Source organism: Apostichopus japonicus, chromosome 2, assembly GCF_037975245.1.
Source record: "Apostichopus japonicus isolate 1M-3 chromosome 2, ASM3797524v1, whole genome shotgun sequence".
Taxonomy (NCBI): Eukaryota; Metazoa; Echinodermata; class Holothuroidea; order Aspidochirotida; family Stichopodidae; genus Apostichopus; species Apostichopus japonicus.
The window spans coordinates 11840351-11855024 of record NC_092562.1 but is presented as its reverse complement, the minus strand read 5'-3'; the positions used below and the strand labels follow the sequence as shown (position 1 = coordinate 11855024).

Genomic DNA, 14674 nt, shown 5'->3' with positions numbered 1-14674 from the left:
CATTTATCATGCTTATAATATATGTTACTTGTCAAACACAAACACTATTCCTGGCAGTTAGTCAAGTAATCAAACCATTTCATATCAGTTTGGAGATTGAGCCTTTCACATATATCTCTTGCATCTTGGCTAATCATCACAATAATGTCAATGACATTCAAAATAAAAATTTCACAAAATCTATCCAATCAGAAAGAATGGTTCTGTGGGTTATGATTCTCTTCATTCCATCAATATTTTAACAGCTGGAGCTCAAACATCATCACGCAACATATGAGAGTTGTCTTCTTCTATTAATCAACTGCTTTAGTGTGTAAAGAACTGTCCAGGAAGTGATTTGCACATAATAGACAAAGTTAAAAGCACACTCTCAGCTAGGAAATTTTTAGAGGGCGGGCCAATTTCATAGGTTTGGATGGTTCACCGTTAATCACGTGACACGGTATTTGTAATATACTGCCAGTGTACAGTGTAAACCCTGTATGTAAATATACGTAATGTATAGCACAGTTTCATGCAGTGGTAGCATAATACACGTAACGTGTATATTGCGGCCGCGTCGCCGCGCTGTTGAGGTGGAAGGCACAGGTTGCTTTATTGTGGGTCCTAATGCCAAAAGCAGTGAGCGACAAAACGGACATGAAATGAAAAGTGTACTTGAGCTGGTGCTACGTACGTGGACTGGGTCTCCAAAAACGATCTACTGAAACAGAGATCGGGGATCGACAAAATGACCAATGCTACCTTCGCGGAGCATTTACTGGCATGGCAGATCATACGAGAAGGTAGGCAGCAAATTATGCTAACGACTAACGTTATATATTTACTATTTAGGCTACTGCATACTGTTTTCTGGCCGAAGTGTTTGGTCTGCCGTAGGCTTCATTGTTATATTGTTCAATAGATCATGCTAGCTAGGCCTACTACTACGAGTACTACAAACTAAGGCAACTAGGCCTAATACACCGAGAGACATAGGCTAGTACAGTAGTAGTATAGTCAGTTTTGCGAAGTTTGGAACACTGCGAAGTTCGGACACCCCTAAGAAATACGCGATTTCACGATAAGACAACCTACAGCAAGAGCCAATTGCACGAAAAACTACGAAGCTACAGTTATTTTCTCTCCAAAATGACCCAACCATACCAAGTATAGTTTCAGGTGATTTATACCATGAGAAATAGTTTTGGTGTGTTTTAAGGCTTAGGTGTCCGAACTCCGCAGTGTCCATGCTACTGCAGTGCAGGCTGCTGTACAAACTGTAGCCTAGCCTAGGCCGAACATTTCATGAAGTGTTATTTATGCTTTTCTACTTATATTCGCCTACTAAGCATGATCAGTATGGAAGTGTGCGGTATCATGTGTTTGGTTTATGATTCGGTAGCTTTGCAAATATGAATAGGACTAAGCCTACATTAGTGTAATATGGATTTGGTAGGGAGATCTCCCCACAAGAAAATTAAACTCGAAAGAAATGCAACTTCTCATGAGCGGAGCAATAGCAAAAGTAGGACTACTGTAGCCTAGCTCCAGGCCCAGATTTATAAAATGATGCACCATGGAGGGCCTGCCTCAATTTGATGGTTATTCCTGTCAAGAGCATTTTTGATATGGGCATATTTCTTTTGTAACTGTAAGTCTAGTATGCAATGGGGAAGTGAGGGACGGGCCTATACGCAATAAAGTAACTGTTTTCATTTCCTACTCTACTTTACCAGCACAATTATAGAGTTCCTAGCAACAAATAAATTAGTCTGACAACTTGAAAATTTACTGCATATTTGCATGCATGGTCATTCTCAGTTACAGACTCCTAATTTGTGTAGCCATTTCAGTTTTTTTTTTTTTTGTCTGAGAATGGGTTCTTAAGTGGTGAAATAACCTCGAATCTGCTGAGCAACTCCAAGATGAATTAAGTTACTAAGGCATTGGGTTCTTTTACTTTTTTAAGTCTAATATGCATAGGCTAGGATATTTACTTTGCCTCACTTGTTTGTCAATCCGCTTAAACACTTTAGCTGTGGATGATTCTCCACTTGCAAAGAAAAAATGTACGCATTAATTTAAAGGCCGTGGCTATTCTTACAACTAGTCGTAACAATTACTTATAAACTATTCTTACGACATCGGCGAATTCATGCGCAGTAAAGTAAATAAAGCAACTGCGCATGTAGTAGGGGTAAACCTAACCCTAACCCCTAACCCAACCCTTAACCGGAAAATATTGTTACTCCTAGTCGTTAAAAGAGTACTCCTAGTCGTAAAAATAGCCACGTTAAAGCAACTGTGCATGCGTAAAAGGGAATTCTTGTTACGACTAGTCGTAAGAATAGCCACTTTGTAATTTAAACTCTTTCACCCAAATTAGAGTTTGCCTATAATACTCCCAACTTGCTATAGTAACTTAAAAAAAACGGTAGCGGCTTTTCCTGTAACTGTAGTGTAAAGTGATAACTGATATTACTAAGTTTTCCAAATTAATTCAAAACTCAAAAGCCTTCTCAGAAAGAAGCTACACTAGCTCTACGGGCTCCTTTGTTGAATTAGTGAAGGATAGTAGATATTGTTCACATGCTTATGCATTCATAACATGATAGTTTGCTATCATCGTTGTTTAATCATAAAATCAAGGACAACATAAACAAATCAATGTCACCAATAATTGTGAATGCCACCATTTTATGTTCGACAAAATTTATCACATTTAATTTAAAGGATACACCATGCATGACACATTGACGGACACTGAAGCACATATTGTAGTTGTAATAACGCACCAAATATGCGCTTCATCGGACATGACGCACCATTCTGGGGGTAGTTGAGTCCGTCTTACAATAATTGATAATTTGATCATGATATAGAAATTAAAGACTTTTGCCAAAATATAACAACATCATAGGCTTCATAGCTCTACACATAATCTGATCATGCAGTTCTAAAAATTATACAAAATGAAAATGATACTACTGATTTGTGAGAGAACTAGAATGGTCACCCATTATATACCATATCATGTTTCTATAGTTTATATCTTTTAAACACTTCATTGTTTAGGGCACACCTGTAGAATATTCCGTAATTTTTAGTCTTGGAAATAAGCAAAGCCTAGCTATATTTTTGAAAGCAATTATGCATCCCTGAACATGATGAAATTTGGTGACATATTAGTGTATGAGCAAGCCTACTGGAACATTGCCATTGTAACATCAAACGTTATGACATTTAGTGTATGTAAGGTATAAGTAGATGAGTTATAAAACTGCAGGTGTATACTACTAACATAGAAATAGAAATATAATGGAAATTGTTGCACATCACTAGTTTAGGTTTGCACTATGTTAGTAAATGGACCATTCTTGAATACTTGCAGAGTTGACACTATCATAAAGCAGATGTGATGAATTTATGCTGCCAATAGCAAAGTTCTGTATTAACTAGTAGTGTTATTACTGTTCTGTGTTTGCAAAATTGATTTGAATTTTTGACTATTTAGTGAAGGGCAAAATGTGGTATTCAGTAATTTATGTTGGAAGTTATATAATTCACTATGTCAGGGATTTACTCACACTGGGCAGCTACTGTACGCCCAGCAGTTCTGAATGCCGCCCCGCACAAACAGTATTTAACCTTTTTCGCCTAGTACTTTTTGATGATAATTTAATAAGTTTTACCATAACCAAAATCTGGGAGAATATATGGCACAGAATAGGAATATAGCACCACCTAAGCATACTTCATGTGCAAAATTTGTCCATTTGGGGGGGGTACCCCACCCATGAAATCCCTCTCCCAGGGTGTGGATCACACTACCGCCCAATCTGCCTGGCACTCAAATATTCATGAGCACTTCCCTGCTTTGCGTACAGTATGCATACTGATATATTATTTACTTTGCACATCCCGGTATTATTTGACTTTTTCAGTTGAAGGTGTGTGTCCAATTAAGAAACTCGAGAGGTTGGTATCCAAACTGATCAACCAGAAAAGATAACACCAGTTCCTCAGTGAAAGGCCATGCCCAACAGAGGCTGATGCAGCAATGCACTCCAGCAGCTATACCCCAGTGGAGACTGGTAATTTTTTTATTACATACTGTAACCATTCCATGCTGTAAATAAGTCTACATTTTAACTAGGTCTGCAGTCTACTACTGTAGGACTGTATATGACTAACCAGATTTAGGACATTGGACACATTTATTCATTTATTGTATTATGTTATATTAATGACACAGACATGTAGTGCTAAATATGGTGCTAATACAGCCACTGGAGGTCTGTAAATGTGCGGGACCCAAAAATGTTCAAACCCCACAAGTTAATGATAACAGTACCTGTAGTATTTTTCCTTATCTCTGAAAAATAAAGACATTTTAATACCTGAAGCACTTTGTGTTCAAAAATTGTACATTTATTCTTTTTTCTTTATGTTTTCTTTTAATGTTTCATGATGATGTGGCATCATTCGTACATACAGTACAGTACTTGCACTGCTTAAAGATAGTTACTCTTAACTGCCTATACTGTAGTTGTCATCTGATCAGGTTGTCATGTGCATATAGTTTCATATCAGCAAAGACATTGACATTTTTGGCAAATTTTGAGTGTGAGCTATATTTCTAGTTTAATGTGTTAGGGGCATCATTAAGGGGTCTACTTTCACCCAGATTTGAACAATAATTTTTAGTTATTACAATGAGTGCAAGTTACAATCTCAGTGAATAAACAAACATAACATTTATGCTGGCTCCAACCCAGTTACCTTGGCTATGAGCCTGAATGTCTCTTTTGCAATTAAAATCAAATAAATCATATCTTGGAAATCATTTGAACAGGTATATCTTTGTGACACTTCTGTCCTCACACAATGCCATAAATATGTCTTTTTTCCATTTTCATTTCACATTACAGATGTACAGAACATCCTTTAGAGGAACAGTACAGCACAGCATAGCGTTATGGCATGATGGATGTTTTTCAAGCAGATATAAGGGTTGGAACTGGAAGTATTTGTGTTGGATTGTTTCATCAATAAATGTGTGCTTCTCTACTTTACGTAAGATGATTGTCATATTTCTTGTTCTCCAGTGAAAGCTATGGATTTGCATAGTGAACGTTGTTAACATGGATACGGACAATTTTGAAATAGCTGATGTCAAAGCAGTTTCTCAGCTTATTTAAATACCATACATCAAGGACACAAGAGTGGACAATGGGAGTAACAAGTATCCAGAATGTAGATATCACAAGGCTTCAAGACAATTGAACAAACTGTACCATAACAGACAACAACAAACATGGTGTCTCAGTAAAATGAAGTTACTAAGCTAGTGCAATGTATCATAAGAATTTATCTTCTCCATGGTGTCAAACATTGATTGTTGCATTCAGTGCGTTATGTATCCTTCTCCTTTCTGTAGTATTTAGCATTGATTTGCATGTTCATTCATAGTGTAAGTAAACTACATAATTGATGTCATCATTGTCATTCTTACATTGAGTTCAACTATATACAATAACCATGAGCAGGGAAAACTTACCACTATCTCACTTGCATTTTTAATGTTCAAGTGACCATATTCATACTTTAACCAAAGCATTTCTTCCATATTAGATAGTGTTTATCCAGAGTAGGCTACAGGATATTTTCGAGGTGGGCTATGTAGTATTGTCCCCAAATTAGCATGCTATAATTGCTAGAATATTTAATATGTTCCTAGAGGTATTTACTTCCAAATTGTTCTAAGGCATTCTAATTGAAAGCAAAATATGCCTGAATGTCCCAGTGAGGTAAATTTCCTGGAAGGTGGTAATAAAACCAGTTTCAAAACTTTGACCGAAGGTAACCATATTTGAATATCTGGTTTATTTGGGGCCAATACAGCATACTCTGGTCGAGAGTTGGCGTGGAAGCCACCATATGTTTGTAGTAATGCAGTAAAATGTAGTAAAGGCAGCTGGAGGAGTCCAGTTTACCCCTGTGCCGAAGGTCATTCATCTTTTTGGTTTTTTTGGAGAACACTTTAACCTTCCCAACCACAGAGCTCCCAACTGACCCACAATTCGCGGGTTGGACCCGCATTCTAACACCCAAAGCCCCTGACCCACTCAAGCATCCCAAAAACCTGCATTGTAATTGACAAGTATCCATAAAAAAATTGCATCAAATTTGGACTTAGCAACCATCATTTCTTTAGCATTTAGCATAATAGAGTATAAAACCTCCTTTACATAATCATTTGAACCTCAAATTAGGCTATATTTCATTTCATTGGGGCGGGCAGCGAACATTTTCATGCCACGGGCAAGAATGAATTATCACCTACTACTCAATTTATTGATATTACACACAAAAAAATGCATATTTCTCAGAAAATTGTAGGTGACAAAAGCCTTTCTAGGTGCCACCAGTTTACATGTAGGCATCACCAGGATTCCAAAAAAAAATAAAAAGGGGAGGGAGACACCCCCCATATACCCCTCCCCCAGGATGGCAATTCGTGGCATGGACCAGCATTTGCCTTCTCAAGAGTTGGGAGCTATGCAACCATACCATTAACGACATGTCTCTATAGGCCCAGGGGATTGAATCCTTAGGTAGCCGTCCTGAGCTAGTGCGAATCAGCAGAGAGAGGTTGTGGATGCTACGCCTTCGCACCATTCAACCTCATGGGCTCAACATTCAGGAAGGACATGACTAACTTTTCTTCATTCCCCCTTCTTCTCCCCTTGCCCCCCTCCCCCATTACTCCTCTTCTCATAGCTTTTTCCACCACTTTTTTTCTCCACACTTTTCTGTCGTTGTCCTTCTCCAGTTTATTCCCAACCCCTTCCCTTAATCCTCTCTTTGTCCCTCCACTGTTTATCTCCTACCTATCCTCTTCCCCTGTTGGTTTTTATCTTTCATTCTTCTCTCCATCCCTTGTCTACTAATCCCCTTACATCTATCTCTTTGTGTTCACCATGCTCATTAACCTGTCTGTATTATGTGCGTGTTTTTTCTACACAGGCTCTCTAGTGGATAAGCTGTTTGCTCAGTTTTATTTTATTTTGAACTCAAGTATTGAAGAACGTTAGGCCAGAAGCAAGTCGTTTCGTCAAATAACAGTACATAAGCAGCACACATTCAGTCACATGTTTATAGAGAATTACACGACGAAACTATTCGCATTTTATTTCTTCAGCAATTTCTCCAACAAAAATCGGCAGCACGAGATCATACGGCCCGTAACAACTACCTGCCCCTACGAGCTGGTATACTGTAGCGTTTTCCCAGCAGTACAATATGCACTGTTCCATATAGCCAATTGAAAAATTGCGTAACTCGCATAGCACACAGTACAATTACACAGTATGCCTATAGGTTACGCAACACTGAGAGGCAGATTATAATCTCGGAAACGTGATACCTTCGCGGTAACGGTACCCATTTGCGTATGCTGTTTATAGCTAAGGATGAGAATGCCATATTAAAGAAATGAATATGTTGCCTCTGTGAGAAGAGGGCAGCATTGTTTTTATTTTTTAATCGGGGAATACGTTGAGACAAGATTTTTGATTTTAGCAATTTCCTAGCTGAGAGTGTGCCTTTAAATGAAAACAATGCAAAAAAAATTGTTACGGTCTTTGTTTGAATATTGCTTTCACCTTAAGGGAATTCTGATATTTGAATTCAGAAGCTGGTATTAGTAACATCAGAATTTGGGTCAGTTGTGCAAGAAGACATTGTTAACCAGCAAATGCCTATTGCACAGCAAAAGCTCAGACACAAGTGACTATGCAGATTAATTTTAAATTTATGAGGTCAGCAATGACACTTATACATATCATGGACCAGATTGGAAAACTGGAGGTTTCTGATATATAATGCTCAAGACACTGATATCAAGCAGCTCTTAAGTACATAAAATGAGTGTTTTGTATAAGGATAGTTAAAGAGGGTATGAAGTGGTGGGTTTTAATGTCTTGTACTGGTTCATCTTCATTACTACAAGACCACCCATGCAAAATAAATATGGCACCGTAAATACGGCTTCAAACGCAAGAAATTTGCTGTCAACACCTCTCAGAAACTTTGTCAAGCTTTGACGAAAATGATTTTCTTGAAGAAGAAGATGAGGAAATAGTTTTCAAGGGTGATGAAGATATCGGTGTTTTGCCATATCAATTGAGCCCCTTGCAGAAGAATTGCAAAATGATCCCGATGGCCGAGATGCATCGCTGCCGATCAAAGTCCCTGAGCAGAACGGTTGGACTATCGTGAACCGAAACTGGTCATAATCAAAACCGAGCATAATCAAAACCACCGTTATTAAGACCATAATGAAGGGACGCGGAGGGGAAGTCGAAGGAAGGGTCAGCCTGCTCGTTAAGACCAGATTCAGAGACAGCAGTATACGATTTCACCAATTTATTCAGTGTAGAAAACAGAAAACGTAGAGAACAGGAAAGCATAGAAAGCCAAGCCAAATATGTCAATTACAAGTTGTGCCCGCGTAGACAGACCTTCACCATCGCACAACCGAGTAGCCAAACAGAACCAAAATTAACTCTTTATCATCGTTTTATACTGGAAATGGACGAACTTTTCTTCTCAGATTCTAATAAAGACCATGCTCCACTCTTCCCCATGCCAAGCCAGGAGGGTGCATTAGCATAAACTCAGGCTAACAAGCGCATGGATATTCTTAATAATTACATCCAAACCCCGTATTACTTCAGAGATTTGACTATAGCACCAAATTATAAGTAATTTTAAACATGTATACATAAGAAAGTAAGAATCAATAGTAAAACAGACTAGGATAAAATGTAAGCAGCACTACTTTAGCTTAAAGATGTATCTACATTAACAAAATAAGGGAAAGTGAGGTTATAGACAAAGAGATGCTGTTGAACACATGCTGCCCATGCGGACCAAGCCATGAATAATTCATGGGCCAGCCAATTACAGAAGAACAATAACATGATTGTACTAAGAACCTATTTTCAACTCACTACAATAATATGATTTAAATTATCTCAAATGTCGATGATCCTGCTACTTAACTTCGTAGCAAAGTTTCTAGAATTTTGTTACTTACAGTGCAAGGTAAATGTGACATTCTGTACAGTGCAAATGCAACCCTATAGTACTAGAAGTGGTAACAAGGGGTCCAGACCTAACTAATAGACATTGTATAACAGGCTAGCCTGTGTAATTAATCATAGCATCCCGAAAGTGCGCTGGGTTCCTCGACTGACGTCACGCCGCATTACCGTATATACAACAGGTTTTAGAAAGGTTTTACCTTAAATTTTTGATCGTTTATTCCTCGAGGATGCATGCTTCATTAGAGACAAATTGGGTATCATTGCAGAGCTACTAGTGTACAAAATATGATGATAAAGACAAATCTGTCCATTTTATTAACTCTTCAACTGCAAATAACAATGACAGCTAGTGTTATATGCTACTTCTGGCCTTCATCATGTTGTCTTATTTATTATACAAAAGTAACCAGGAATTAGTGTTGGCCAAGCTGTGCAGGAAATGTCCACGACAACACATGATTGTCACACACAGTGGCAGAGTGTCCATACAGTCAGGGGGGGGCAGATGCCCACCCTGACATAGTAAAATGGGCTGCTGGCGCACTTTTCAGCTCTTTACCACTTTTTACTTATTCTAGATTATTGTCTTTTTTATTGCGCTCTCATCTACTTATTGACATTTGTCACATTTTGTTGGTGTAATTTGGCAATAACACCTATTTATTCTTCGTTTATCTGCAAATTAGCCAGGCCCGGAAAGGGTCATTTCCGGAGATCTAGGCAGTATCTTTACTCAAAAATTTTCTGTACGTTACGCTCTAACCAGTGGTGGCGCTCCACTTAGATAGTGTCGAAAGCGCCCCTACAGACCATTCTCGCCCCTCCTGACCAATACCCCTAGCTCCGCCACTGGTCACACATATTGGAAGCCAATGCCTAATGACTAAATTATGTGCAATGAATCTGGTTTATCAAACAACAAACTTTCAACATTTGGTAAACCTTGATTTTTGACTGATGAACACTTGGTAAACTTGAATTATCACTGAGAATCCCTGAAATATCACCCCTGTTTATTACTGACAAACATGTATTGTCACCTAATAAAGCCAGTTCATTACTTGGAAAACTGGCTGTATCTTAACATCTTAATTGGTATATCGATTGACAATTAGTCTATCTATATCTTTCAGCTTCTAAAGAAGATCCTGCTAGGATCAAAATGTCAGGCCCACTTACTTTTACACATTCCCTTACACAGGCTCTTTAGTGCATAAGCAGTTTGCTAACAATTTTTGTTTTATTTTGACAATTAATCTAGAGGTTTATCAGTGCTTAGATTGTGGGGAGACAGGTAAGCAGGGAACGAAGTAAATAAAAACAGCTTTACAAGTGATAAATTTAGAGTACCAACATAACTTGGAATATCAGTCCATATACTGGGTGTACAGCATCAGATACCCTAGACATGTATATGACTGTCATTGAAGAAAGCATATTACGTATATGGTCAAACAAAAATAACTTTGAGATGAAATTGTACTGAAGAGTGATGTTTTGCTTAAGGCATTAAGTATTTCTGCTAGTGTTATACATCATTTTAAGTCTTGCTGAACAGAGAAAGAATTGGGAGATTGATCAAGATTGGATGCATTCCCCATAATACAGCCTTCTATAAATATCCCTGTTGAATGATTGTGTTATCATTGCTGACAAAATGGCTCCACATCTGTCTCACTTAATAAATTTTCTGTCAACCTCTTTGCATTAGAATCACAGAATGAACATATGAATCAGGTTAAACTGCTGATAACCAGGTTTCTGAACAATGCAATTTTGATAAATCAAGACAATTGAACACTTCATCAGGTTAATCAGTTGCTTTTCCAAGTTTATTTTAAAATCCAGGTTTGCATATCAAAAACTGTTGCGTACCAGTTCAAATTCTGGAAATTTGGTGATAATTAAACTGTGTTTATCAGTAGCTACATCAATTGGTTTTGTCATCCTGCTAGTTGGAAAACTCCAAATCTAGATACTCACACTGAGTGTAATGATAATGCTTCATCTGTGAGCACTCTTTCTCTGGATATTTCTATCAGTACCTCTCTTATGAGTCTACATTATCAACACCCTCATCCAGTTAGCCTACATTATCAACACTGTCATTCACTTAGCCTTCCTTATCAAATCTCTCTACCTTATTAGTGTATATTATCAACTCTCTGTATCTTAATAGCCTACATTATCAACACTCTCTCTCTATTGTTGGCCTACATTTATATCAACACTCTCTATCAGGCCTACTTTATCAACTGACCAACATTACGACCTCTCTTATCCTACATTATCAGCCCTATGATATTAGCATATCAACTCTCTCTATCTTATTAGCTTATATAATCAACTATTCCAATGGCCTACAATATCAACACTCTCTATCCCATTAGCCTACATTATCAACTCTATCTTATTAGTCTATATTATCAACTCTCTGTATCTTATAAGCCAACTCTCTCTATCTAATTAGCCTACATTATCAACCCTCTCTATCTTATTAGCCTACATTATCAACACTCTCTTCAATTATGTTGAGTCCTTAATCTCTACATCACTTGATATCTACTGACCAATCCTCTACAAAGAATGTATGGTTATCATGCTACACAGTTCATGACAAAGGGATGAACATCACAGATTTTCACTGGACACACAAAAAACAGTTTTAATTTAATAATACATATCCAGCATACAACATATACCTGACCCTTGTCAAATGCATTAATTACACTGCAGTTATAGAGTATCTATCAGTTGAAGCAAATGCATTTGATTTTGACAATGAATGTAACTTTGCAAGTGAAGGATCACATTAATAATTCTGACCATTCTCTTACACATATGTGATATTTACATGCATACAATGGCATACATTATATATTCTGACAAACTGACTGTGTGTTAATGAATATCATCCATTACCTCACTCATTACAAGTTGTCAATGATCTTATACAGTAGCTCTCACTCACTCACTGTGACCATCAAAACCCATACACGACTTTATAGTCATGAGAACAAACTTTGAGAACAAATGTCTTTACAAAATCATGTTAATTTTTTATGATAAAAGTGACAAGTGAGGTTACTTTGACATTTACAATGTTCCCTTCGCATAATCAAATAGTACATATTAATGATAGACTTGATAGACTTGAAATTGAGCAATCATAATTCGAGGTTTGTCTGTATCAAGTACCATTCTATGATATGCAAAACCCCATTCTGTGTTTTATCACTAAATAAGTTGAAAATGTTGAAAGAGAAAAGTCCACCCACTGGAGTTTTAACTTTGAATTAGATCTGTACCATACTGACTAATATTCATGCAACGCTACAAAATACTGTACGTGGACACAACATCTCACAAAATGAAACAGAATTAGAATGATATATGAGATACTAAGAATACTTACCACTCTCACATGTTGGACCGGCAAAGTTTGTATCACAGTTGCAGATGTCATCAACACAGGTACCATTCACACAAGGTGTATTCAGACAACCTAGTAAATAGTGACAAAGAAATGATAACATATCATGAGAAACACAGTAAACTGTTACAAAACTTGTGAGTGAAATGTTTAGATGATTTGAGCAAACTTAGACTGTTTCTGTTGATGCAGACATGAGAGGTTACAAATATCTGAGAAGAGGTGGTCAAATATTGTACGTTGTATTAATTAACCTGATTTGAAAAAAACAAACCTTAACATTTCCTTGACAAAATATTATGTATGTATGTGTGTATGTATGTGTGTATGTGTGTATGTATGTATATATATTAGATCCTCCTGAAAGCAGGAACTCGCGAAGAAGCCTCATTGGCTTATCAAAGCCGCAAGCTGACCGAAGTCAGTCTCTTACATTCATATTTAACGTCCATGATTATGAATTGTTAATTGTCAACAACTCTGTAACTGGACGACATACATTAATCTGGGAGTGACTCGAACCGGGGACCTTCGAGTCACTCCCAGATTAATGTATGTCGTCCAAATTAATGTATTAATGTATGTCAACAAAATTAATGTATGTCGATTAATGTATGTCGATTAATGTAATGTAATGTAGACAGATTAATGTATGTCGACAAAATATTAAAGAAAACAAATTGTTTTGCAAGTTTTTCTTTACATTAAATATGAAAATATGTTAGGTTTCAACTGAAAATACAACATAAAGCATGACAAAGATGATGTAAAAGATTTTACAGAAGCATACAATTACCTATCCAGCTTCTAGTACTTGGCCTAACAACACAACCAATTTCAAAACAGCTTCAGTTGGCAAAGACCCAGGCTTTATTAAATTTTCCTAACATTATGCTCTGTAAGACACAAGCATATATTGTAGTAGGACACGCTACCAAAGGGTAGTCAATTGTGTACAGCCTACATTCTTGGTTATCTTCGGCCTAATGTCGAACTTATTTATAAATAAATGTTTGAGGATTAATGAGGATAAACATGAAACAGCACAATAAATAATTCAACATGTTAATTTTCAACTGAAAATACCATATATTTTATAATAACATCAGATGAGAACATAAAGCAAGATAAAGATATGTAAGATATGATAAAATTTTAAAATGTCAGTACATACTTGTTGTACAAAATGGCTGAACCAATGGATATCGACAACTGCACATGTCTGGAGGCCCATGTATACAATTACCTCTGTTCAAGCAAGGATAGTCATTGCAGTCCACTGGCAAGAAAAAAGTGCTTATTCAATAAAAATCACTGGTCAAGACACATTTATGATAGCTGGTTTATGTGACAAAATATTATCTTATCTTTTAATGGAATTAGAACAGACTGACCAACTCTCTGACAATTTCTCTGAACTTGGGTGTGCTTGATAGTTTGATACAATATAAATAAATACACAGTGTTTTAGGTGTCCAGGGATTAATTGATCTGCTGAGCTGTAGTGAAGCTTTTACATTTAAGGACTGATGTACTCTACAGTACAATGGGAAATAACAGATCAAAATTTCTACATAGATATTGTCCATCTGTAACAGTATCTTCAAATAGCCTACAGTAGCACAAGAAGACCCTTCAAACTAACAGCCCAAAGTGTAGACTATATATATTTTATGTTTGGCCTTATATTGAACAGGCTGAAGTATAGAGGCTGACACATGGTACAGTCCATTATATTTACTGCTGTATGTGTTAAGTTTCCATCCATTTGTAGAACCTTATAGATAGGTTGATGTTTTCAATATTTGACCTTGTAATTGAGTGCTTTTAATGTAAAAGTCTATACTAGTCCTTACACAATTTGTGTCCAATACATTAGGCTCATTAGTACTTACCATAAGAAAGCAAACGTTAGTATAAAAGAAGGATTTTGCTGTTGATTTTAATATGGAATTTCTGGCGTCACTTGCAATTACAACTCATTAAGGGACCAGATCTTGCTGAGTTCAAAGATGCACATATATATCATGCTTCACAGATTAACAAAGCTTAACAAGAGCCCAAAAGGCACTATAGTTTCTGCTTTGGGTAATAGTAAAGTGTTAAATTGTATGTCACCAAACAATATCATAATATGTATGCCCAA

The 14674-nt window shown here is 36.9% G+C and overlaps 1 protein-coding gene and 1 long non-coding RNA gene across 12 annotated transcripts in view; one reads left to right on the top strand and one right to left on the bottom strand.

The window, feature by feature from the left end:
* The window catches only part of LOC139978210 (uncharacterized), a 264286-nt gene that overhangs the window by 227464 nt on the left and 22148 nt on the right, over positions 1-14674 (bottom strand). For all 11 annotated transcript variants that reach the window (XR_011796925.1, XM_071988242.1, XM_071988196.1 and 8 more), the window contains exons 2-3: positions 13703-13807; positions 12511-12600 (exon numbers count right to left, since the gene is read on the bottom strand). Coding sequence is in view for 10 of the 11 variants with exons in the window: in XM_071988242.1 (XP_071844343.1) it covers positions 12511-12600; positions 13703-13807 (195 nt within the window). In the remaining variant the exon portion in view is untranslated. The remainder of the gene's footprint in view (positions 1-12510; positions 12601-13702; positions 13808-14674) is intronic.
* On the top strand, positions 355-5477 carry LOC139978283 (uncharacterized). Its single transcript, XR_011796935.1, has 3 exons — positions 355-785; positions 3927-4076; positions 4914-5477. It is a non-coding gene; the product is annotated as an uncharacterized lncRNA (long non-coding RNA).